This window comes from Scardinius erythrophthalmus, assembly GCF_964197995.2.
Source record: "Scardinius erythrophthalmus genome assembly, chromosome: 21".
Taxonomy (NCBI): domain Eukaryota; kingdom Metazoa; phylum Chordata; class Actinopteri; order Cypriniformes; family Leuciscidae; genus Scardinius; species Scardinius erythrophthalmus.
Window position 1 is genome coordinate 24511679 of NC_138241.1, and position 27804 is coordinate 24539482.

A 27804-nucleotide genomic window follows, 5' to 3' on the forward strand; every position below is an offset into this window, starting at 1 on the left:
ACTAAGTAGCCATTTGTCCTCCGATTACATACAAGCTCCTCGGCGCCGCGTTTGCGGGACTCATGTTTCGCGCTGTAGGGCATTTAAAAAAAGTGACGTGAGTGTGAGTGTGTGTGTGAGCTGGAGGCAGAGCGGCAGAGAGATGCGACGCGACAGAGTTGCGAAATTGCAGGAGCGGCTCGAAATGGCTGTTATTTCAAATAGCGTAGCATATTTTAAACTAATCTGTTAACCGGTTTCAACCGGCTAATGAGGCTCGGTGGTCGGTCAAGAAAATTTTTAGTTTTTGCCATCCCTACTTTAAACAGCAGAAGAAAGAAATTCATACAGGTTTAGAACAACTTGAGGGTGAGTAAATTATAGAATGTTCATTTTTGGGTGAACTATCCCTTTAACTGTGTACATGCAAAGGTATAGTGATAGTTTTTCACATTATAAATGTATTAATAGCACATTTTTTTGTTTAATATGTAAATGTTTAGTACACCCAAACAAACATTAGTAGTGATCTGAGTATTATGAAAGAAAACGTTAAAAATGTTACAATTACCCAATTCCCAATGTTTCCCAATTCCCATACATAATGTGATGTTTTAATCAGTGAGGTGCATATTCAATCAATCTATCAATCAATCAATCAATCAATCAATCAATCAATCAATCAATCAATCAATCAATCAATCAATCAATCAATCAATCAATCAATCAATCGATCAATCAATAAACATGATGCCTCTGAATTGTATAATTCATAAAGGGCATTGTGGACAATATGGCTGCAAATCATAGAAAACAAACAGTATTCTTTAATTAGAATTAAGTTTTAGCTCCCCTGTCTTATCTAACCTTGTCAAACTCTCTCAGCACAGAGAAGCCTGTGAATTTAATATTCACTGACTAAATAAAATCATTTAAACAGAGCCTGCTGTCAGTGCTTCTGTAAATGCGTGAATTGTTCTTTCATATTTCTCAATAGCTAAATAAAGTGATATGTGATAATTTGGGGGGGAAAATAACGTGCCATGAATATATATTGAACACGTCATTGCATTATAACACAACAGTGATGTGCAATTAATATCTTGTCATGTAAAACAAAGGTCTTCAAACCAATGGAGCACTGCATAAAAAGTCTCAATCTGAAATGATGCAGAGGAGTAATTACTCAGAAAAAGGAATTTATGTCAAGGTCAATATAAACATTAGAACAAAAAGGAAAAAAGAGCACAAAACAAACGGCCATTCAAGGTCCAGAAGGCCAATTCTTCATTATGCAAATATATAAACTGAAGTTAGCCTGATTTAATTTGAGGATCAAAGAAACCCAATATCGACTCCAGCTCATGCACTTATTCTGAGCTGCAGCAGAGATGCTCTTCCTTGGAGACGGTCTCATCAAGCATGATTAAACAAAACTCGGAGACAGCGCTGTCGTCACACACGGATTAATTAACTGCACGTAGATAAATCCTGGGGATTTGTAAAAGAGAGCATAACATAAAGTCTAGACTCTATAAGCTATTATCTGTTATGGTCCACAAGTTCATTGATCAACTGATTTTGAGGTGAGGTGGCTTCTGAGTGTTAAGCTAACCTTTTTTTTTTTGGCCGCGTCTACACCAGAGAAATGGCTTGTATATGCAAGCTCTATATGAAGTGCAATGACAAGTAAAAAAAAAAGAAAAAAAAAAAGTTTTCTTAAAGGTGCATTAAGCAGCCCGGTCTCACCCCAAAACGTCACATACTGACGCGTCTTGACCAAACGGCAATATACGACGAAAAGGGTACCCCTAAAACGTCCATATGAGACGAAGACATAAGCGCACCAGCAGCGCCTCTTAGCGGTACCCTAACGCATACCTAAACCTACCCATAACCCGAATAGTCACATACGGACGTTTTAGGGGTACCCTTTTCGTCGTATATTGCCGTTTGGTCAAGACGCGTCAGTATGTGACGTTTGGGGGTGAGACTGTGTTACATATATATTAAGCAAATATATAACCAAATATTAAGCAACTTTTCATGTTAAAAATACTCGTTTTCTAACCCATACATGCTTAAACAATTGCCTGATGGGCTGAATGAGCCCTTCTCTGATCACTGAGATTGTCTCTATAATCCTGTAAAGTAAAATAAATAAGAGGGATTCGGGCCGGAATTTTAGACTGGGCGTGACGTCATGCGCGTTCACGGCACGCTCACCTGGCTATGTCTGGCAGGTTTGTGTATTCGCCGCCATTCTCCGTAGAAGATGGATTCTAAGAGACCGGCTTGTAGTTCATTTCAAACACCAACGCAAACTCCACGTAAGATAAAAAAAAGAAAACTTTTGTCCGTGAGCGTGCACACTTCTGGTTGCAGTTTCGCTTGCCGCCAGAGGGGGCATAGTTCTGCAAAAACTCAGACACTTGCGCAATGCACCTTTAACAGGACTTATTTTAAGGGATGAGCCAATATTAAATGTGCTGACACAATAAGCTGATAATTATTTTGTTGTGTATTATATTTTGTTATTCGATAAATGTTATGGCAGATAACCGATATATGGCTGATATTAAAATTCTATATTTTTAAAATTCTACAAATTTTGGTCAATTTGTATTGTATTAGGGGTTAACTGCAAGTGAATTTAACATCACATCATTATAACATAAAGAAAAAATGTATTTAATCTGAGATTTGCTCAAAATAAAATAAAAAAGTGTTATTAAATTATTAGTGTTTTTAATAATTAAGTGAGTTATAATGCAAAGGTCATCTAAATGTAAAATTAGGAGAATTTTTCAGAAAATTTACATACAGATAAATAAAAAACATATACTGGCCGATAACCGATATGATACCGATATTGTGTCATGTCTCAGATCAATAATAACCTAAGATGCTAAGATTAAATTCCAAAATAAAAATATCTTGCATGCATTGACACTATTTTGTGCAGTCACGCTTCGCAACAAAACTTGCATCTGAAAATTCTAATTAACTAAAATACACCCTCTTATCATGTAACAAAAACAATATGTAAAGTAAAATCCTAAAAAATTACATAAACTACACTTAATATTAATCAATGCGATGACATTTTACAGATATTTCTCACATTCCAGGAATATCACAAAAGAACTTTCCCATAAAATTACCATAACTACAAAGCAGCCAAGATCCTCAGGAAAGAAGGATTTGGGAAAACAAAAAGCCACTGTTACAACTCGAACAAGACATGTAAAATCTAAACCTAAGGCGTGTTCTTTGTACTCTTTTTCGACAGCACAAATCTACTAAACCCATCAAACAGTCTGCGCATTTTAGTGCTCCAGGGATTCATTTCCTAAAGCAGAAACAGTAAGAACGAGAGAGCATATGAGAAGCTCAGAAGCTTTATGGATCCGTCTGTGTGATGCTCATGGGCTTTTTTCACTCATTTTCAAAGCATCATTTTAAAGCAGCACAATACTGAATAAAAGAGTGCCGTGTGCACCGAACGTGATAACGATAGAGTAGTCTGAAGTAAATATTACCAGTTCCCTAAAATACAAACCATTTCCTTTTAAAATATAGCACTGACTTTACTATTAATGGCAAAACATGTAATATTGTTTCCAGATGAATCAAACCAGTCAGTTCTGGAACTTTAATGACTGAATCACTATAATCAAACTATCAGCGGAAATCAAACTTAACCACCAAATACACTACATGTCTTATTTTATTGAGACTTGGTCTAAAACTGACCATGTTGCTAAATAAAATGCAACTCTATTGGCAAATTTCCTAATAGATGCATGAGAAGCCAGCTGGTAATAAGTAAAAAAAAAACAAGATTAATTTCCTGATTACAAGATGAGGCAGAATAATGGTTGAACAGCTAGAAGCAGTTGTGGCGTGCCTGTTACTCTGAGAAAGCCATGGAACCAGGACAGAAATATAAGGTGTAAATAACAGCAGATCTGCAGTGCAGCACAAATCAGATTCTGACACCATCTAGTTTGCTCCTGCCAGATACAGAACGCATTAAGTCATTACCAAGAGCACAGCGATCCCATAAAGCTAATGAATTGCTTTCGATCCTCTCTGATCTCCATATGACTATAACATTGATTTGGCACTCACGTCATCACTCCTTTGTACGTTGCATGGAACACCGAGGTCTTACCTTGGGATACTGCTGCACCGGGATCAGCACGCGCTCTGATAGCTTGATGTTTTTGTTGCTGATGATATCCAAGTATTTCTTCACCTCACCATCTTTCCTCAACTCGTCTCCTTCAAACTTTTCAATCTCTAAATGAAAGAAAAACAAAGTGTTGCGGTCAAATAATGTCAAGATTTGCCTTGATCGAAAAAAATCCTCATCTTCCAGTGGAACATTCAGTAACAACAATTAAATAAACACTCAGCGTAGAACGTATCAACGTAACTTGACGGCGTAAGCCTACTAAGCCCTCATTCGCATGACAAACACAAATTGAAAAGCTGCTGCGCAAAACTGTAATATTTTGTGCTTGAGGAATTTTATGGTGCTTTTGAGAATTGAGCCGGAGACTTAGCAGCCACACAACATTAAAGAGGCTTGAAATGAAGCTGTCACCTGGCTTCCTCCAGGGAACCCCTTCTGTCGCTGCTAAATTAATGCTCAGCAGAATTGAGAATTATGAACCTGTACAAGTCGTGTAAAACATGGAGCAAGAAAGGGAAGGGAAGGGAAGGGAAGTCAGCAGGTGAAGGGAGACCATTATTTTTCACCTCCCCTCTGGTGAGACTCTCAGCTGCTTATAGTTTTGAAAGATATTTCCAATATTAAGACAAAGTTGCTTGTTTTCAAACGTTTTATTGATATATTAAAATTAATTAACCAAGAAGATTCATTTTGTGGTTCCAGAAGATATGTTCTGTATAGCAGAACTGTTTTCAATAAAGAGAAAATAAAAAGAAATTTGATTTCAGTTTATCTTGATTTTATGTATTTATTTTTAGCATTTTTATTTCGATTATTTTAACATATTTAAAATAATTAGCAATTTAAATATCTGCGGGGCCCACTTGGACTCCTGGTTTCAGCCAGCCCCTGGTTAAGAACCACTGCTTTAAACCAAACCTATTTTCTCTTGAAGATCTTCTTTCTAACTCTCTAGCACTAACAAGAGGTCGTACCCTTACACTCTCAGGCGGCTGTAAGTGACTAATAGCAAAGAATCTGAAAAAAGACACAGCAAGAAAGGGTGACATTTTTATCACAAAAGTAAACAATGATGTGATTTAAGTAAAAGTCGCCTGATTCTGATGATTGATTTACGAAGCTTTTTTTTTTTTTGTCCTGAGGATGCCATTCTTACTGTCGTCTTACTCTTTTCTCTAGCTGAGAGGCATGAAAGAAATCAAACCAGGCTGAAAATGAGGCATATTTGGAAATATGGAAGCTTGTTTCCGCCACAAAACTAAAATTAAAAAGGTAATTGCAACTTTTTATCACACAATTCAGACTTTTTTTCTCACAATTGCGAGTTTGCATCTCACTATACTGACTTTTTATCTCAGAATTGCATGATATTAAGTCGCAATTGTGTGTTATAAAGTCAGAAATGCATGATTTAAAGTTGCAATTGCTTGTTAAAGTCAGAATTGTGAAATATAAACTCGCAATTGCAATTGTGAGATTTAAAATCAGAATTACATAATATAAAGTCGCAATTCCGTGTTGTAAAGTCAGAATTGTGAGCTCGCAATTCAGAGGAAAAAAGTCAAGATATAGAAACTTATAAACGTACGGAAGCGTATTGCATTCACTTGAGGAAAAAAAATCGACACTTTTTTTTTCTGAATTAACGAGTTAATTATCTCAGAATTATGAGATAATTTTTAATTTAAAAAAATTTGCTGTTTTTCTGAATTAATGACTTAATTATCTCAGAATTCTGAGATAATTAAGTCGCTAATTAAAAAAAACAGAACAAAATATTTTTTTATGAAAAATGATCTCATAATTCTGAGATAATTAAGTCATTAATTCAGAAAAACAGAGCAAAAACTTTTCATTCATGAAAAATTATCTCGTAATTCTGAGATAATTAACTCATTAATTCAGAAACACAGAGTAGATTTTTTTCCTCAAGTGAATGCAATTCCGTATAAACGAGATATAAACGAGAAAAAAAATTCTCGCAATTGTGAGTTTATATCTCACATTTCTGACTTTATAACACAAAATTGTACGTTTATATCTCACAATTCTTACTTTATAACACGCAATTGCGACTTTATATAAAGCAATTCTGAGATAAAAAGTCGAAATTGTGAGATGTAAACTTGCAATTGTGAGATAAAAAGTGGCAATTATCTGTTTAAATGTTTTATTCTGTGGCGGAAACAAGCTTAAAAGGGAGACCCAACAATATGAAATGCTGAGAAATTATGTTAGGGAAAGTGCATATGGACACCTTCCTGAAATAATATTTGATATTATAAAAATAGACATACAGTACATTGAATGTGAGGAAAGTATAAGCTCTTTGTCCTCTTTCTTATGAATATATATGCATTTGAAACATGAAAAGCACTTCAGCGCAGACTTAGTAACTGCAAATGTATCTCATTGTAATGCACAGGGAATGCTTTTTTATTTGCACAGAAAAGATCTGATCACTCAAAATACAAAGCTGCTGTATTCCTTTGACTTTTTGCATCATAAGAACTGCCAGTGAGCTGAAAAACAAACAAATTCAACATGAAACTAACAACAGTGCTGTAAGACCTCATGTGATTTTGGATTTCATTGATTTTGGATGGCCTTAAAAACTATAAAAAGACATCTCTTGAGAATGCCATGCAAGCATGCATGACAACCCTAACTAACAAAGGTCTCTGGGTGCTATTTAGGAAATGGTCATCTGATCTTATTGAGTGAGTAAAAGACCAAAAAGTCCACAAATGGGCTTTTAGTTGATTTCAAGGGTGAGTGGCCTTGTGGAATGAGTATCACAGCATAATAGGGAAGATTCAGGCTTAAATTCTGGTCTGGCATCTTTCTCTGGCATTTGTTGTTACACACTTCCAAAAACACTTCAGCCCAGTTTAAGGAGTACCCTATACGGTCACCGACGTATGAACAAAGATTAAAAATAAAATAAAAACTTCATGCATTCAAATCAAAAACAAATAAAAAAATCGATTAAAAGCTAGCAAAATGTATTCACTGCACAATTTGTTCATTTGTAAATTCCATCCTCTTGACATTTCAATAAGCAGGAAAAATGAAATGAAACATCACAGAATGAAACTTGTCAAATTTATTCACTCATCTAAGGGCTCTGTGAAGTTTCTCTATGGTTGTAGTTCACAAGAATTATACAGTATGATCCTTGTTCAGCTTTCTGAATGCTGGATCCATCCAAATAATAATGTTCTCAAAGACAAATTAAAATGTGATCTGAGGTCGATCCATTACCATAAATTGACCAAAAAAAACAGGCTGGTATGGTTTTCCGAATTTTACCGGTATTAGTGCCACAGCCCACAGGATTGTTCCCTATATAATACATTTTGCACCCCTTGATTCACCTTTTTCTTACAATCCATAAAAAAGACAACCATAGTGAACTTTGAAAATCTGAAGATAACATCCTGCTGGCTGGAAAATGAAACTTTTAACTGAAAATGACTTTCACATGGTAAAATACATCATCTGACCTCTTGATCAGGACCCTGTGGAACATGGAAATTCAAAATAATACTGCCATGAAAAAGGGAGGAAAATCACCCTTTTGTTCTAGTATACATGCATTTTTCAACCTAAAATCATTTCAAGGTTATTCGTTACAATTCCTTTGTGTTCACCTTTTCTTCTGTAATCTGTAACAGAATCAGTGCACAATTGCTTTGCGCTCTCCTGACCCAATCTTACAAAGCTTCAAAGTTGTATTTTAAGAATGATTAAATCTAGCTAAAAGTGATGACTGACAGGATATGGATGAGGCAACTGAAAATTGTGTAAACTAGTTTAGGCTAATTGTATGTTACTCAAACCAGCCTTACTGTATGTTTAATATTTCTTAAGAATGTACCATGGAAAATAATCACAGGACCAATCCCATTCAGAAAAGACAACATAAGTTTATAACGAAAATCCCACATTGAAGGATATGCTTGATCTGTAATAAAAACCCAATTTGGACACTTTCAGTCATGGAGCTGTAAAAAGTCTTTAGCTGAAAAATAAACTGGGAGATGTGGGTGCAGGTAACATGTAAAAGTGTACACAGTTCTACCGTAACAACACAAAGCTGGTTGAAAAATGTCAAAATAGGATCATATTCTGATTAATATCAATATTCTTGTGCATGTAAATGCAGTCAAGAATAACAGAGATCAAACACAGACACAAAACTATCCACCAAACACGGCATATTCAAAGAGTGAGATCTTCATGTAATATTTTGCCATTTAAAGCTTTATAATTTGACATGTTTGAACATGTCACTTCCCAGCACTAGGTATTTTACATAATATTTGTTTCAGATGAGTTTAGGAAACTCATTTCAGTTTCTGAATACAGTATTATGATGGCTCCATCTTCTGCCGATCTCAAACCCAAGACATTACTAGAAACCTCTTCTCTTTTCATTTCTATCCACATCATACATCACCTTACATCATCCATCACCCTAATTTACATTACTTAATTAACCTTACTGGCCCAGCGGGAATGTAGATATTTCTTTATAGGGTAATATTTACATGTCGTACAGCTCAACACACTGGACCATTAATCTTTTACACAAAAACTTCTACACAATTAGATGTTTCTAAGTCAAATATTAATGCAGGCATTAAGCATTCATGTCTCCGAAACAAATTTGTTGTAATGGTTGAACAACAGTTCAGGGTGAATGATAATGTTTTTTCCCAGGATGTTTCTTAGGGGGCAGGAAAAGACACCAAACGGTAATGTTTAACCTCCACAGTAAAGAACATCCTGTCTTGCTTCATAATTAGAATAAAAGTGAGCCTGACGTGTGCTGCATCACTCCTCTCCCCTGCTCTCTGAACTTCTAATAAGTAGGAAAATAAACTGTCAGGTCTAAAGGATAGCTGGTTGACATATGCCAGCACAGTTGGTTTCTGCACATTTCGGGGGGCCATAATAAAGTTAGAGTGCCGCTAAACGAATCAGGAGAGTTAATGTATTACAAAGGGTTTTTTAAATGTAATTATCATCTAATTATGTTTTAAAAATATCAGCTAAAAATAAACAGGCCTGTTTACACCAGAATGTCAAATTTCACCCAGCAGGTAGAATGTATTTTATATATACTGTATATACTCCAGTGTTCAGTGTCACATGATTCTTCAGGGCTCAACACCAAGGATTTTGTCCACTGGCCCCGACTGTTTTTTGCATCTGTCAATTTAAGATAATGCATGGAACCAATACTGATGCTGTATAAATGCGTTCCCCCACCCCCCACCCCAAACTGTTTATGTTCGCTTGAAGGGATAGTTCACTTTGAAATTAAATTTTGGTATGTTTTAGCTTACCTCAAGGGCATCCAAGATGTAGGTGTCTTTTTTTCCGCAGTAGTTTCAATTTTGATATTTTTAGGTCAAACCGTTCGTGTCTCTCAGTCATTTGATGCAGGTCTGTGGACACTGTCTCAAAGAGCATGCACAGAGTCCAAATTAAAACAATTCCCCATCGTCCAAATTAAACAATTCCCCATCGTAAGTACACATTGATGGCCTAAGACACGAAACGAGCGGTTTGTGTGAGACATGAAAGCCTTTGACATGAAAAAGAACACAATTCAGTATTGCAGTATCAAGAATTCATAATAGAAAGTTTAAAAGAACAGCATTTATTTGAAATCTTTTGTAACATTATAAATGTCTTACTGTCACTTTTGATCAATTTAATACTTCCTTGCTGAATACGACCATTAATTTCTTCCAAAAACAAAAATCTTACTGACCCCCAACTATTGAATAATATATTGCACACACACACACACACACACACACACACACACACACAGAGAGAGAGAGAGAGAGAGAGAGAGAGAGAGAGAGAGAGAGAGAGAGAGAGAGAGAGAGAGAGAGAGAGAGAGAGAGAGAGAGAGAGAGAGAGAGAGAGAACCAAAGTGTTCCGATGTTCATACATTAATTTGAGAAAAGACTGACATACATGTATGCACATATTACAGACTGCAGACAGTTGGACTGTATTCATGCAGCTTTGGACATCTCAATAACTGTAACACAGAGACAAAAACACAAACATGCCTAAAATCATTCTGCCATGCTTTTTACCAAATCTCTTTTCTCCATTACAGTTTAAATGGCTCCCCAATCATAAGAAGATTCCTTAATTGAACTTTTGCCGGGGGGCTCATATTATGCATGAATAAGAAATTGAGTGTGTGGTTGTCATGCACTAAAAGGACAAAATGATGTCTGCTCCAGCTTTGCTCAGTCTCCTTTCACACAGCACTACAGATGAGCATTGAGAAGAGCACAGGGACAGAGACTGCAAGCTTTTAGATCCCACACATTTGCTTCACCTGTGTAAAGCCCCCAATATATTTAAAAATTAAATCACACGCTTAATCCATTTTCATTTGCCAAGTGCACATTAACATCTGCCATATGTTTAATATTGAGCAAACACATGCAAATTATTCCAGGAGCACAAGGACAAGTCCATTCGAATCTGCTGTCAGCCTTCTCCCATTCTCCCCAAAGAATAGTATTTCATCAAGTCCCCGAACACGCTCGCATGAGACTGCTACTCACTGGCTCTCAGAGCAAGTGTAAAGGCATCCCATTTTTAGAATGTGTTGCTGCAACAGCAAGAAGAAAAAGAAACCTGCCATCCAGCCAGAGAAACAAAGGCACTTGGGAACCCTTTGTTCCAGCTGGAGTTTCAGGCACAATCTATACAGTGCACTTCACTGTACGTATATCTCACAGCAAGCACAAGTTGCCTGTGCCAGTTATGCTACAGAGAAATCCAAGGAAAAATAAAAATCGTGGTAAAAATATCCTGGTGGAATTTATAAAGACAATACCTTTCATAAGTAATACTTGAAAATTCCTTCTATGAGGAAATGTATTCAAACACTGAAAAGAAATTGTAAAATGAAAAATTCTGAACTATTTTCAGCCACTCCATTATTCTTTCCACCAACTGCGAACCGCACAAGACTGGGGGATATTTTAGACTGCAAAGGATCTAAATCTACACTGGCTTCAAAAACCAACTTGGATAAAGGCACTGTTACTCATTGTTCCTTGATGCCTTCTTACCTCCAAATACTGCCTCCGAAGGCATCATTATTCAGTTTTCACAGCCAACCACTCCAGGAAGCCAACATGCTAAAGAATCATGATGCTGAGGCACAAATATACAGTGAGGTGGCTGGCAATCGTTTGTTCCATCAATAAGCCTGAGAGAAGGTATGAAAAATAAAAATAAAAACTTCTAGTAGAGTCACAATTCTAGTAGCTCACAGCTACACTACAGTAGGTCTTCCTGTGGCCTCCAATGCCTACAAACCATAAAAGAGACCTGGCACGTCCCTTATTGTTTAGAACAGGGAATCAAGCCATCTATCAATTTCAGCTGTGGAACAACATCAACATATTTATCAAAATATTAAGGTAGCTGGCATTAACCTATTAGCCTGCACATGATTACTCTGTGATAGAGAGCTGTGGCCTGATAAGGTTTCAAATGGGAAGCTGTTAGGAACAGCTGATCCTATCAACATACCCATTTTAAATAGCTCGCACTCATACATACTAATGTCCGGAAGATTGCGATAGTTAGTCTATCAATGTCTGTGACTATGCAATCTGCAGGTCATATTTATTCTGCAGGAGGACTAAATCAAGTTAAAAGGCTGCTTATGAAAGTAGAAACATATCATTAAACATTCATTTTATCTTTAGACACGTTCTCTGGCCTAATGATTTCATTTTGTCAGTACAAGGTTACTGCTAGATCACACATTTGATCAACTGTATTCATTATCAGTAATTTAAGACATCTGGAAGCATTTGACCTACGATAGACGTGTGCATTAAACCTCAAACAGAAATAGATTCACTTGAATATCCTGGTTAATTCGGACTGCAAAAATGTGCAGTTACTCTACAACCACTAAACTCAAAGCAATGGGTTATAAATCTCTGTTAGACAGACAGAAGCAAAAATGGTTTATAAATTGTTGGTTAACATAGTCCCATTAGCCTATGCTGGTAGATGTTGTAACTATACCATCTGGCATTAAAAAGCACCAAAAAAAATGCAAACTCATATAAACCCCAAATCACTTTAGTACATAGTGTACTTTTTGAGGGCTCTCGAAAGCATTCTTTGACATCACACCTTAAGATACTTTCTAGTGAAGGTCTTTGGGACTGTTTGTATTCTTGTTTGAGCAAAAAACGGATTCCAAATCTCGTACTACCACTCGTGATGCACCAGCCGAGCAACTGCCATTGAGATGAATAGAAATACTAACAGATACCTTTCTGTAGATATTATGTCGTTGGTAATGAAAGAGTATGTTTTATAAATGAAATATGACACTCATGCTGTTCTATATAAGATGTAGTGGAAGAATTTTCCCTATCAGGCACAGCAATCTTTAAGAGTCGTATATTACTGTTGTTTAAACCACAATTTAATCACTACAGTTGTGGAAAAGCATAATATAATATATGTACTGTAAAAACATTCTCTGATTTAAAAAATGTTTTTTGTACCACTTTTCATTTGAGTCACCATCTACCACAAACATCTATCCAGCAATGAATAACCAGCTGTTTAAATCAAATAAAAGCACTTTGATTTAAATATTTTGTTTTCATCTCCGTATTGAAAAGTTCTTAAGGGAGGAAACATTTCCGCAAAATCCTGCCTCATCTTTAAAGCCACCTTGTAATATCCATTCCTAAAATTAGTTGCTAAGCAGATTTTTTTTGTGCCTCACTTTTTGTCCCTATGAGGCAAAAGGCTCTATTTTAGAAAAACGGACTCTGAAGTGGATGCAGTAGCAGTCTGTCCTTTTCTAAAGTAAGTAGTTTGCATCAAGTCACCTCTATAAAAGCAATTCAGCAATGTGCTTTACAAGATCAAAATGACAGACTGGAATTTGAAGCATTCTCTTTGTTCCCCCAAGAGGAACAGCTTATTCCAGGTTAGTGGTTTTCTGAAGAGGACTGTCTAACCTGGAAATCAAAGCATCTGGACGGAGACGATGCATAAACTTTAAACAGTCTCCTTCAGTCACACTTCCCCTATCTCTCTGCAGTTTCTGAGACAAACCTGTCAACTTATATCACTTATAAGTCATGATATATTATGAACTTAAAGGGGTTATGACACATATTTTTTATTATTATAAAATGTTCCTTGAGGTTCATTTATAATGATAAGTTTGTGATGTAGCTACAGTCAGATCCAATACAATTGGCTTTGTCTTTCAACAAATGTTTCTTTGCGACCTTTTCATTATACTGTGCCTCGTTTAGAAAACAATCTGCAGTCAAGTCCTACGAACCAACATATAACCCTCCGACTCAATCCAGGACGCAATTAAAACGAAACCATCCACTTGTTCCTCATGTAGGTATCCCATCTGAAGTCTATACAGAGAGGCAAACGAGCCGTTTAAACAGGACGCGTCGAAGTGAACGTTTTTTTACTCTTCCATTTTCCCTGTTGTCAGCAGACACACGTGGAGTACGTCAGAAACTGAACGGGCACCTGTATACTGAATCCAGTGTAGACAGTCAGTTATTATAATGGGTTCTATTTGCTATTGACGCGATGCTCGTGCCAGGTGTCAGTTGCACATTGACTGAATGCCAGTGGACTTGGCCAATGGTACGATGATGTAAAACTATTTGTCAGTAGCCGCGTTTCCATTACCCTTCAAATTGCGCAAATTGAAATTGCGAATTGAAAATACGCTCAATGGAAACACGTCAATTTCGCAAAAACTCCCATTTATCGCAAAAAAGTTTTTGCGCTCGCATGAGGAGGTTTTTCAGGCAATTCAAAAAACGAAAAACGCAAAACGGCAATGGAAACAGTTTTTGCGCATTTACAGGTCACCTGACTTAGAAGGCGCGGTGTGTTTGGACAGAATAACGTCTAGTGCGGTACGTGGCTGTGATATATATAAACTTACCAACGTCCGTTGCCATGATTTTTGGAATGACTTATCGCGAGAGGAAAAAATGACATTTTAGTCGCATAACATCAGTTAATGGAAACGCGTCATTTCGCAATAGTTTTTTGTCGATATTTAGAAAAAAATCGCACCTAGTGACTTGACCTTTCTTTGCCCACGTCACATCACAGATCCCACAATATTAAAACGAGCCATTTTTGGAGCTTGATTTCATAAATGCATTTTTTTTATAATGAGTAGGACATTTTAACTACTGTATTAGATACCAATATACAGATTAACTGAAAAAAGTCATCCCCTATTGTGTGATCCACAGTTATATCTGTTGCAAGGCAAATGTGACCCTGGACCACAAAACCTTATGGGTAAATTTGTTTTAATTGAGATGTATACGTCATCTGAAAGCTGAATAAATAGGCTTTCCATTGATGTGTGGTTTGTTAGGATAGGACAATATTTGGCTGGAATCTGAGGGTGCAAACAAATCTAAATATTGAGAAAATGGCTTTTAAAGTTGTCCATTTCTGTTGGCGATTTGCTGCATCCACTCACAAAAATACATTTTTGATATATTGAAGGTAGAAATTTACAAAACATCTTCATGGATCATGATATTTTCTTAATATCCAAATGATTTATTTAATATTTACTTAAAATAAAATAAAAATCTATCATTTTGACCCATACAATGCGACTTATGACTGGTTTTGTGGTCCAGGGTCACAAATGATCTCCTGGATAACAGATTATCAGATTATCAAAAGCAGCCCTTTATCATCTCTTTTTTTTTTGTAGCTCTAAAAAACTACTTTTGCTTTGTTGCACTAAAATATATGCTGATAAGTATCAGTTCTTTTTTCACATTATATAAAAAATCTAAAATTAGCTATTCTAATCATTTGTACAAGTTCTTTCACAGTGAATATACTGCACTGGAATTGTGTCTTTTCAGAGAGGTCTAGACATTAGAGTTACACAGCAGGCACGGGCCATTAGCTAAAGTGCTTAGTCGTCAGTTGTTTCCAGGCCGCCTGGTGTTTAGGATAAGTTACGCTTGTATTGATCGCTGTTGTAATATTAATCACTTCCCTCTTAAAGGGTGTGACAAATTTTGTACCAAAATAACTAAGCTGTGAGAGACTCCTTGCCTGAACTTTTCTTAAACCCAGAAACTTTGAGAGTGAAAGTATTTGATATAAATTCCTTTAATATCCCAAAATGTACAGCTAACAGAAACAGTGCAGAGTTTTAAATCTTTAACAATGAACACAAGTTAAAATGTTCCCTGAGCATGGGCCAGAATCATTTCCTACCCATGTTCTGGTCAGCTGTACTGTTCTCTGGCCCTAAAGGTACATGCAGTGCCAAGAGGCTTGACTATCATTCGACATTCTGAAATAAATAAAATATGTGCTTGGGTAAATAAACACTGGCAGGCTACCAGTAGCTCAGCATGAAATTTAACGAACCACAAGGTTTGCCTTTTTAATCCTTGCCACTATTGAAACAGTCTTACTAATGTGCTACCAAGGTGAGAGATAATACAGTCTTTTTTATATATATGTATTTTGGAGTAAATAGCATACTTTATATTATGACGCAATTATATAACTCTGAACATGACAATAGCTAAATATAACAAAGATAATCAGATTCAAATAAATACACAAACTCTTTTTCTGCATGTCTTGGGGCAAAGCACTACAAATTAAGTCTTTTAAGACAGTGGGTGTCTACTTAGATTAAATATGACCCACAGAAGTCTATGTATCTTTACTAGACAGCCACTAATTACCATTAATTCCAGTTCAATAAGCCTTTTTGTGCAGAGGCTAAATATTCAGACTGAATAATGGTGACATAAGCTATATGTAGGCTTTCACAACCATGGCCAATTTAGTTCATTTGAAAGATAGCATACAAATGACTTATTATCCCTTTTGTGAAGAGACATCTTGATTTGTTTTTAAGATTACAGCTAATTATTTTGCACCATTTTGAGGTTGTTACTGGACACATTTGTTACAGAAACCCCAGGTAGCATTTCCCTTCTTGAGAGTGCACAGCCAGATTTAGTTTCCAATTCTTCAGAACCAGAATTATCAGCTCACTCTTTTTCTAACTATCAGATGGAATAGATTACTAGCCTGATCAAATTCATCTGACTGATATGAATAATCCTTTAGACAATGCCATATCATGAGCTTGAATAATGTTTTTTGTTTCTGAAAGAAGATGAATCTAACCTTCATGAATTAATACAACACAACAGATGCATGTGCTGCGAAACAAACTAAAGTTTAGAGTTTGAAAATATTTCCAGTTTCCTGATAACCTGGACCAGTTAAAACGGTTGTCGTTTAATTATATGCATGCTTATTCAACCGCACGCACCCCACTGTGCTCCCCTGCACTTGAGATAATCTGAGCCAGTGTGAGTACTTTGTAATAGCTGTAATTGCCTCTTAATTACTCTGCTTACTATCTGATGAGCTGTCAAGGACTGCTTTTATCTTACCCAACTATAATATTTTCAGATCATAGCAATGCTACCATGTTTGGTTGTCGTCATAACCTTACACTCATGAAAAATGGGGTTGGCAATGCAATATTTAAGCAACTTCCCTGTGCTGGACATTAAATCAATAGAGATAGGCTAACATTTGATCAACAGAGCAGCATATTTATAACCTAAGAAGTGAATTAAAGCCAGAAGCTACCCCAAGGAGAGTAAAACTTATTCTTTTTTCATACAAGTTCATAGTTTTTTCATAAGAGGAAAATTGGTTTTCAAACGTATCAGTAGCTAATGATCAGAGTTTTAAATAAAATTAGGCATAGCCAAATACAACGTTAACAACAACAAAATGCAGAGGTAATCATAAAAAAACAAAACGCAGGTTTGGGCGGTAGGCTACGTGCAAAGCATTAGGCTACAAGTCGATAATTTTGTGATTGTTTTGTATTTAATGTTTTGATCAAATTGTATTAAAGATGTGATGATTTTGGTCGAGACGAACATCCAAATTACTTTTACATTTAATAATTTAGCGCGTTTCATTAAAAAAAAATGCTTTAAAATATCAGACTTCCCTGAAAGTCATGTATATAATTAGCATATTGATTAGGCAATTAAATGAAGATGAGAGATAACATCCGATAAATTGTAAAAATAATTAGTATTAGGCTACATTAACACTGTTCGTGCATCATAAACCACAAAAAATATGAGGCGGTTGTTCTTCAGTTCATGCCGTTCAAAAAGTTAATGTGATTCAACGATGTGTCGCTTTCTATTTTAGACGTTTGCCTTTGCTTCATTTCTGTGATAAATTAAGAGGCGACACATCGTTGAAGCACATTAACTTTTTGAACGGCATGAACTGAAGAACAACCGCCTAATATATTTTGTGGTTTATGGTGCTTGAAAAGAGCGGTGTTGCTTCTAATTTCTGATCGAAGTTGAGCATAGCCTACCAATAACTGGAAAACACTAACCCTACACACACAAAATATTTATAAAGACCTGTCTGTGGACAATTCCCTTATTTTACTAACTAAATGATCACCTGAAAACATAAATGAAACACCTGACACGCCTGATTCATTCTTACATGGTTCAACAACGGGCGTCCATATGATTAATGAATATTGTATACGCGATAGCGACACAAACAATGTACAGCAGCGACACCACAGCAAACAGACACGAGCCTAAAAATGATGGCAGAAGAAGGCATAGTTTACCTTCTGCGAGAAGGCGCATCGCGTGCACGAACGACGTGTCCAAGCTCTCCTTCTCGGCAATGAGCTCTGGCAGGTACTTGTCTTGATCCATCACTGGATTCCTCTCCTGAACACCGCGAGTGCAGGTGAGACGACCACAGAGGTGAGTGATGGAATGGGTGTGTGGTTGTTGAGTTTAAATAGACTGCGTAATATCTGGGAGGGATCGTGTGGTTTTCGCGCACAGCGTGGAAGATATCAATGCAGTGTACCCATCTCCTCGAGTCTCTCATGTAAAACCTCCCACCTCAGACTCCGAATCTGTACTCTCACTCCGCCCATCTACATCTGGATTGGTCATGGCAGAGAGCAAACTGCATGCAAATGTCAGATATTGTGTATAGGATTGAATTTGGGGACATTCCGTAAACTAACCGCTGATCTGTCACCCCTGTCCATGGTTCTGAACACCTATCTTCTGTGCAAATCTGTTTTTTGTTTTGTTTTTTTTACTCTCCGCCAGTAGTTACATTGGATATCCTTTGCATATTTGCTTTGGAAAGACGTCAGACAACAAATGTATGTGAACAGGATATGCAAGTATTGGTATGATTTGGCTACTGAAATGATGGGAGATCATTCTTCATGCGGTTCATAGTAAAAAAAAAAGTGGTAAAAAAAAATGGGTTAATTGGACATGCAAAATAATAAATATCCACGACAAACATAAGTTTTCCATTGCAGACGGCAGAGATGGAAGGGAAATTTGGTAACGGCCATGAATACTAATCAGTGGATTTCCCATTTGCCTCAGTTTGCCAACATGGATTAAGCTGTTGTGACAGACAGTCACAGATAGTGCAAACACTCGCAAACACACACACTAACACTTAGCCAAGCAGCTAAGCACGTATGAGGGAGAAGGAGAGATAGCCACAGAGGAGAAGGGGAGAGAAGATGCAGAGAGAGAGAGAGAGAGAGAGGCAGTGAAAGGAGGAAGAGGGACAGGACCAGCTTGCCTAATTAATAACTGAATGGATTACAGTGCTGTTGGCAAACATCTGCACCCCAAGTGTCATATTTACTGTCTGCCTGTGAACTGTGAACATAATTACAGAATCCCGGTCCACACAGAGAGAGTGTTGAGCGGTAGTGCTACAAATAAAATAAAATAAAATAAAAACATTTGGAATAAGTAATCAAAAAGTAAACAATCAAAATGTCTCATGTGAATACTGATTTATCCAAAAATAATTCATAATATAAAATGGGTTTAAATAAAGCGTGCTCATGCATATACAAAATATTTTATGTATGCACAAATAATATGTCACACAAAACAAGCTATGCAAGCTGAAAAATATATGGTCACAAAAAATAAACAAATTATATATATAAATGAAAGTGTTTCTATATAGGGGCTATTTCTAACACCAAAGAGACACTTTCTGATTAGTTATACAACTATCAGGTACTTTTTTAAAACATTTTAAATGACAAAAATGCCTGCAGACGTTTTTAGATTCTCACATCTTAGTTTCCTCAAGTGACTTCCAATTCATGTATAGCTGACAGGTCCATGTTGTATTTTTCGATTTAACACTCCGGACGGAATCAGTTTGGCAATAGGATAATCAAATGGATTTGGGGGTTTTATATATTGATTCTGAGGGTAGTGAATGGGAAGGGATTAAGGAAAAAGAAATAAGGGTTTGGGGAGGATCAACACCTTCTATACATCACTCACCACCACTCAACATAATGAAACGCTTCTGAAGGGCAAAAGCCATCAATTGCTATGGCATACGCTTCTTTTGTCGCATTTCTACAAGATGAAAAAGAGTTTATTGCTTCATCAAAAGATTGTGATACATCAAAAGTCTTTCACTTAGGCTAATTTGTTGATTGTGTCCTCGTTTTTACAAAATGAGAGTCTTTATTTTGATATAGGCTGGAGAGAACATCAGTGGATGTCAATTTATGATGATATTGTGGTATTTATTATACAGCAGCACACCATCAATCATTTCCTAGCACTTTTATGTTCATACCAGACAGAAATAAATAAATAAATGAATGCTGCTAATATTGAACTGGCAACTGGTCAAGAAAATTATCTTTCTTTAATTGTTAGATTTTTTTACATTTTGCTTAGTTTTGTGTGTGATTATTGTTTTATTGTTGTTTTAAAAAAGCCTATCTGGGGCTGCAAATAAGCCTTTGGTTAGAAGCCTGTGTGTGGAGCATTGGCTGCTTGAAATTATAGCAACGTTTCTGTATTGTCCCTGTTAAATAAACAAATAAATAAATCAATTAAATTAAATACAATTAGAGCAACCTCTGTAGTTACACTTAAGACTTAAGGCAAAATTTACTCTTTTGCATCATGTATTCAACTAATAAGAATGGCTTTCTGCAGCACTCTAGTGGCCAAAAATAACACAACAGGAGATAATACATGCTTCTAAACTGGTTTTGCTTCAAGACCAGATTCTACATTGGATGAGCAGTGACTCAACACATCACCAAAAGTGTTAATCGTATAAAAGTAAATAAATAAAACATTTATAAAAAATAAAAAAAACTTGATATTATAAGGCCAAACATTATGCAAATGTATTAAACATGGCATAAGCTGAACAGAAACCTGCTCATTTTGGATTCTAATTATCACTTGAAATTCAGAGGTTTCATCCTGTTGGCAGACAATAATTTACAGCACAAAACAAACTCTGGCCAGCACACTATTTTGTTTTTGTTCCCTTCTGTGACTTTGCCTTGTGTATCGTCAACACTAGATGTGACAGTTTTTAATTGGCAAAGTGATGCATTTAACAAATATTAGCTTTCATAAATAATCTTTTAAAAACAAAATAAAAACATCAGTCATTAAAACTTTAGAGAATGCCTTTAATATTCAAAATATGACTGTCAACCATCAAATATGTCTCCTGTGTTGTTTTTCTGCCACTTTTTTCAGAAAAAAAAGAAAAAAACATTTAAACGATCCAGTCATTCATTATGGATTGATGACACATTAAGCACTGAAGGATAATTGAAGGAAAATACATGATGAATTGCAAGGCTGTGACAGCACCATGTGTTAGGAATAATCAATCTTTATTATATATAGTCAAAATAAGTAGAGCTATGGTACATTGCCTTTACACCTCAGAGCAAGCTCCCTAACACCTAAAAACAAATCACATTTAGTAGTGAGCTGCACTTTCATGAAGCACTTTTGTGCTTCTCAAACACTTGTGAGTGAATGTAACCAGCTTTGGTATTTTAGCAGAGTCTCAGATTGTGGAAATGCAATAGCCCACAGTGTGAATTATTAAGCAGCACTATTGGGAGAGAAATCGGGAGAGGGGAGGAAACGGGGTAATGGGATATTAAGTTTTGCTCAATTTGAGGATTAAGGGTTCACATGACATCTCAGGTCCTTGTGTCACATCAACCTCCTGCTTCTTCGCTTGAGATTTATGCATTTATTTATTTTTACAAGCTCTCTGCTTCACACAAAGCAATCCATTCTACCCAGATCCATGGAGAGAGCTATTGAGACAATGCTATAAACAGCATATGCTGGTAACTGTCTTAGTTTGTAGGACATTCTGTTTGCAGTATAAAACTTTGCTGCCACTGAAATTGATAGAGGTCAGGTGACAATCTTAATAGGAGCCAATGCAATCACACATTCATCAAATTCTAAAATGAAAATAAAATTTTGGTAAGAAAAGATCTCATGACAATCTAAAGACACAAGACCAATAAGTCAAGTTAAATATTATTTGTAGAGTTTGATTCATTCTAGTTTACTTCAAAGCTGCATATGGCCCTGTGAACCCTTTGGAGGTTTTCACAAGTAAAAATATAATTTTAATATAATAAAGGTTATGACCTAAAGCAAGCAAGAATTATATCAGAATTAACTGTATGCCTGATATTATAATTCCAAATGTATATTTTGCAAATGTTAATGTGCGGCCACATTTACCGTTATTTAGTGAAATTTCACGAGCCATTCCCATACGAATCTGCACAACCGTGAGTTTCGCGTGAGGACTCATGTTCAAGTTAGTCATGCACATTCACCGCACTGACCAACAACAAAAAAACGTGACTTCTGTGTGAGAGTTGCTTCATACATCTCTATGCAATTGTTTTGACAATGGACCTTATTTTTGTGATCGCATCTTTAGTCAAGTGGCTGTCTGGCTGATAAAACTCAAATTGATGCAGGGCTGCATTGTTAACTGAACACATTCAAGCACTGTTTTATCTATCAATTTTACTAAACCTTGTTTTCCCAGGTCAAAGCCTGTGGCAGTCAGGGGCCTAAAGGCACTGGTCATACTGGTTTTTCATTTACTTACAGCACAATATGTTAGGCCTAAATCGAGCACTAGAGCATGTGTGAGTGGTGGGCACAGTTGTTCGGTAGTGTTCATTTAAAGATTATGATTCATTAAGTCCAGCGTTCAGGCAAAACGTGTTAAGAAAATGTTAGGACAGCGCACACAGGCTTGTGATAGCGAAGGCCAGAGCAGATAATGGCTGGCACTGCCCCTGGCCATAAGAGTCCACGCAGCCAGCAGGGTTAAAAAGTGAGTCTGCAGTATCCTGACAAGCCCAAACCCTTTGTCATCCACAATAATTTCCCTTATAAAGGAAAGTTTAATAAGAGCCTCTGGGCAAAAGAAAAAAAGTGGATGTAAAAGACCTTACATTACTAATTGAAATAGCTTTTTTGACCCACAGGGCATCCTAATATGAGTAGTTATTACAGTTTGCCTATTCTACTGAGGGCGCTCTCCATGATCAATTAAGATTAATTCATTTTATTGCTCCTCAGGCTACTTGTAAACAGTGCTGGACGTGTCTTGTCTTTTGAGGACCACTACTGAGAAAAAGAAAAACAGTACCCCAATAGCTGAAAGTTTGCTGTCTATGAAACAATTTGTGTTTTCAAAGAGACCTAATCATCTGTCATGGAAAAAAAGATATACACTACCATTCAAATATTTAGTGCTGGTATGATTTTTTAATTTTTAAATAGAAATCTTTTGTAATATTATAAATGTCTTTACTGTCACTCTTGATCAATTTAATCCATCTTGATTTATTTATAAAAAAATCAAATAAAAACTTACCGACCCCAAACTTTTTAATTGTAGCATACAGTTTCAAAATGTAAATTTCCAATATAAAAATATTAAAACATAAAAGGACTGATAGCTTTATGAGTATATTTACAAAATTATATAGAAAAGCATTTCCTAATAATATTAGATGTTATAATTGAGGCTGTAATAGTTGTAAAAATGGTGATAAGCAGCACATCTCTTTAGTGTGGACACCTGTTAAGATGAATGCTAGAATTAATGATACAAGTGATTATAAAACGTAGATGAACTCCATCAGACCCTTCAGCTGAGGCTTCAGGCTTCATCATCACACTAGTCATAAGTACAGTTTGTGACATATTGGGTGCTACACATGGAATAATGCCCAGGGAAAATGACGAATGGACTATACTGTAAAATAACAGTGAAATTTACTGCACGAAGAGGTCGAAAAAATGATGAATGGACATAATCAATGCAACGACATTACAAATCACAGCAGCTTAAACCAATGGAGTCAAGAAGTGGTATACGGTCAGCCATTTTTCTCATTCGCTTGTGGTGGGGGGATCTAATACATTTAATTGCCACAAATGCACAACATACAGAATGTTTGTAGAAATATGTGGCATTGATTTTAAGAAACAAATGGTTCTAATGTACAAATGAAAGTGCAAGTGGAGGAGAGCAATGCATCACATAGTGTATCCCTCCACATACATCATAGTGCAAGTCATTGGGAGTGTCTGGCATTAGTTTTGCAGTGTGGCAGGAAAGGAAATGAGCTTTCTCAGGGACAAACAACAGCTAGTATTTCGCTACTCATTAGTCGCAAACCACATCTAAATAAAGAATCCATAGCTTAAGTGTTTGATCTCCCAGTTGTCTTCTTAAATGCATGAGCAATGCTCAGATCAATATGCAAGGCCCACTAGGAGAAATATGATACATTAATTCATCATTAACCCAATGAGATTGGGTTAATACCTGCCCTTTGGCTCTAAAATGCATTTTCTTTCATTTTTTTTTCTTCACTAGAGAAATCTGTCAAGCTCAATCTGAAAGACGTGAATTGCCTGATGATTCACTTCTAGACATGAAAAATAGATCACAATAATGTTTTCGTTTTCCCCATGCCACCGCTTGTAATGAACACATCTGTTCAACTCAGTCACCATTTGTTATCATACACAATAATCTTGGATTCTTGAAGAATATTTCAGTCAGTTAAGAAATGAGTTATGGTGCATATTGTATTGGTTGAGAGATTAAAACATTATATTGAGTTCTATTTAGTAAAATACTAAAATAGTTCACTCTTTACAATAAAATGACAGGATTAACCTATAGTGTAGACATTTTATCAAATCCAAATAATGCTGCAAGGGTAAATCAGGATATGCGGTAATATTTAAATATCTGATTTAAATATCAGATGAAAACATAATATTTCCTGCTGGACTAGATTTAACAGAAAAGACATCTGATATGAGGGAATAGTTATTTTCCTTACCAGACATATTTCCACTGTTCGTAACACAAACAGTTAACATTGTTTTATTCACTGGATATTTTTAAAATGCCTGATCTCTGGGTTATTTCCAGCCTCCTTGCATTATGTTAAAAAAAAATGGTCCTTTTTAAACTTATGTAGGCTACTTATGTCTACAACAAGTATGGTGTGCCTGTGCTAAATAGAAACTCACGAATTAACAGTATTAAATGGATAAATCATTTACACCAGCCCTTTAATGAATGTCTCAGACCAGACTTGGCCTTTGTCCACAATATTATATAACACAACAGCACAATAAAAGACAAGCAGATAACGTTAAATCTGTTTGGTCATCCTAAGAACAGATAATACAAAAGACTTGCAGCCAACGAAGACCCGAACAGTGAGTATACATTTAATTAAATGTTCAAATGTTCGTAGTCTGTAAAAAATATTTGACAGCGCCACACAATTAATTCAGATTAGCCAATAGCCTATTTGAAAGGAAACTGCCCAGAACCGGTCTTTTGTTATATAACGATTAAGCGGTAGTCTGCATTTATTTAGTTTTAATGTTTTAAAAACAGCGATTGTTGAACTTTAAAGTAGCCTACTGGCAATAATAAACGAGTGTAAATAAGTTTTGTTCTAGTTTGGTCTAGTTGAAAGAGCTTGACTGATTTAGCCTACAGTCAAATGAATTGAATGGATCTTTTGTTTGAGTAAAAGCTTTTATGAAAATACAGTAGCCCATAGTACAAAGATATAAGTAGCCTACATTTATCCTGCCCTACGAAGGCAAAACACAGTGTAGGCTAAAATAAAAAAAAGTGAAGAAAACAATTGCGGGGGAAAAAGTGACACTTTTAATCATTTTGACACATTTTTCACATATTGTCTAGTTGTCACAGAACATGTGAGAGAAACCTTTGGTCATAACTCATTTTAACCTGTTGTGCTTTGCCTTACATGAAAGTGCACGAGCTGCCAACTCTCACGCATTCACCGCGAGACTTTTCACACGCTCTCACGCCACACATCCATTTTCTCACACACAGAAATATCGCGAAGCAAAGAGGACACGGAGACCGACAGACTAGACAGAGCAGGTTACTTATTATGATATTAAAAAAATCAGCTCTCAGATTCTGTCAATTTTATTTAATAAATATCGTTTTGGCGCTTGAAAATGTGACGTGACCGATCCCTAGCGGCACCTACAACCGATCATCTCTAGCTAATAGTAAATAAACACGAATATATATGAACAATGTTGAAAGAAACAGTACAACTTACCAAAATGTATATTCCTCATACATAATATCGATCAATCAGTGTTCTTCAACTGCGGAAAGGGTCAGTAAAACAGCTGGAGAAAAATTATGTCACAAAACATTTACCTCAGCCAGGAAAGCTATTTAATCACCATACCATAGTAGTTGGCTAGGAAAAAAAAAAGCTATAGAGAGTATTTTGCTAAATATGTGTAGCCTGCTATATTACATATTTATTATATTTTTAAATAAAGTTGTTATTATAATAAAAACGCATTATATTTTAGTTATTTTTAACCTTAAATAATACCCAACCCTGTAGGCCTATGTTTAAAGCATTAGGTGAGTTTTTTTTTTCTTGAGAAAAATTAACGCCTACCTTGTTGTGTACCTAATATTTATCCAACTGAGTCAATATTAAATCAAATCACAAGAATTGAATTGAAATCGTGAAATTTGTGTCAAGCAATAATAAAAAACATATATAGCTTACCAGAAATTGTACCATATAAACATTGTAACATGTTATCACTAAACCTAATAAAATTCAGTTTAGTTACTAAAATGTTTTGACAGTCACAATACACTTATTGTGATGCAAGATACATTTTTTTACATCACCCACCCCCCTCCTCAAAAAAAAAAAGTTTTTGCTTTCTGTGTAAAGTACTGGCACTAAGTCCAGAGTGAGTTTAATAAGGTAAGAAGCAGATTTTTGTGCTGGGTTTTCAAAATTTATTGAGTTCTGAGCGTTCTCATAACTCTGTCCTCATTCGTTGTTTGAGCTGTTTAATATTAGGATTTTGTTTAAAATATTCTACCACAATATCAAGCCCCGCCCCCAGCACCTCCCAGCACCCCACTGATAAAACATGCTATGTGCTTACCTGTCCGCGACGGCCTTTTGCTTCAGACGAACTGAAAGAACGTCCGTTTTCCCTTCCATTTTGGCCTAAAACACTGTGTTCGTGATAATCCAGTTTGAAATGTTGACTAGAAACACGGCCTTCGCAACAGCCTCTGCCTACAACCCGCTGGATCCTGGAAACCCGTTTACTTTTTAAAGTCTTGCAACCGGGAACAATACAAATCGACACCATTATAACTACAAGTTTGCTAAAAAGCATTTCCTACTAAAGCAAGGCGGACTGCTAACGCTAGGCTTGTTCGACTTGAACCGGCGCTAAACAGACCGATCGGTGAATGACATCAAAATACCGCGAGAGCGAATAGAGAGCAGACGGCTCCTTATGCTTTTGAATTGCTCTCGCAGTATTTTGATGTCATAAACCGATCGGTCTCTGCAGGAAGGAATTTGGCACAACACCAGTTCAGCAGACAGGTGGGAGGGGCTTTGGGCGGCAACATTCCCAGTGCAATATGGGTGTTGAAGTTTTCAACAGCCTTTTTTTCTCTGTAGCACCAAATACATTTTTTTCACCTTTCAACTGTATAGGCAGCCACCCATTTTTGTGGTGGTGGGGGGACCAAAGTTTCTTTATTTTATTATTATTATTATTATTTTAAAATGCGGGAGGGGGGATGTTATTAGTCTTTTTATTATAGGCCTTATTAAAGGGTTAAAGGGGTGGTATAATCCGTTTTTCACAAGATGTAAAATAAATCTCTGATGTCCACGGAGTGTGTATGTGAAGTTTTAGCTCAAAATACACCGCATATATTTTTATTTAGCATGTTAAAGTTGTCACTTTTTGAGGGTGAGCAAAAACGCACAGTTTTTGTGTCTGTCCCTTTAAATGCAAATGAGCTGCTGCTCCCAGCACTGAGGGCGGAGGGCACTTCATCAGCTTGTGTCCTTTTACCTCACACAGACATGCACTGAACAAACAATGTTCTCAATGCTCGAGTTCATGTGTAGAGCCCCTGGTGATACTTCCAGCAAAGTTTCATGTTGTGTCGAACCTTCTTAGTGTTTTAAAAATAGCGATTTTTGATGCTATCATAAAAATGCCCCATTCTCAAGG

General features: G+C 36.2%; 1 protein-coding gene across 4 annotated transcripts in view; it reads right to left on the reverse strand.

Annotated features, from left to right (window-relative positions):
- The window catches only part of khdrbs2 (KH domain containing, RNA binding, signal transduction associated 2), a 69724-nt gene extending 51510 nt beyond the window's left edge, over nt 1–18214 (reverse strand). The window contains exons 1-2 of one of the 4 annotated variants that reach the window (XM_081350700.1): nt 17943–18191; nt 4157–4284 (exon numbers count right to left, since the gene is read on the reverse strand). In XM_081350700.1, coding sequence (XP_081206826.1) covers nt 4157–4284; nt 17943–18033 — 219 coding nt within the window. In that variant the 5' untranslated portion in view covers nt 18034–18191. Of the gene's footprint in view, nt 1–4156; nt 4285–17942 lie in introns of all 4 variants that reach the window. The other 3 variants (XM_081350699.1, XM_081350698.1, XM_081350701.1) reach the window with 3 other exon arrangements.
- Nucleotides 18215–27804: the final 9590 nt, after the last annotated feature.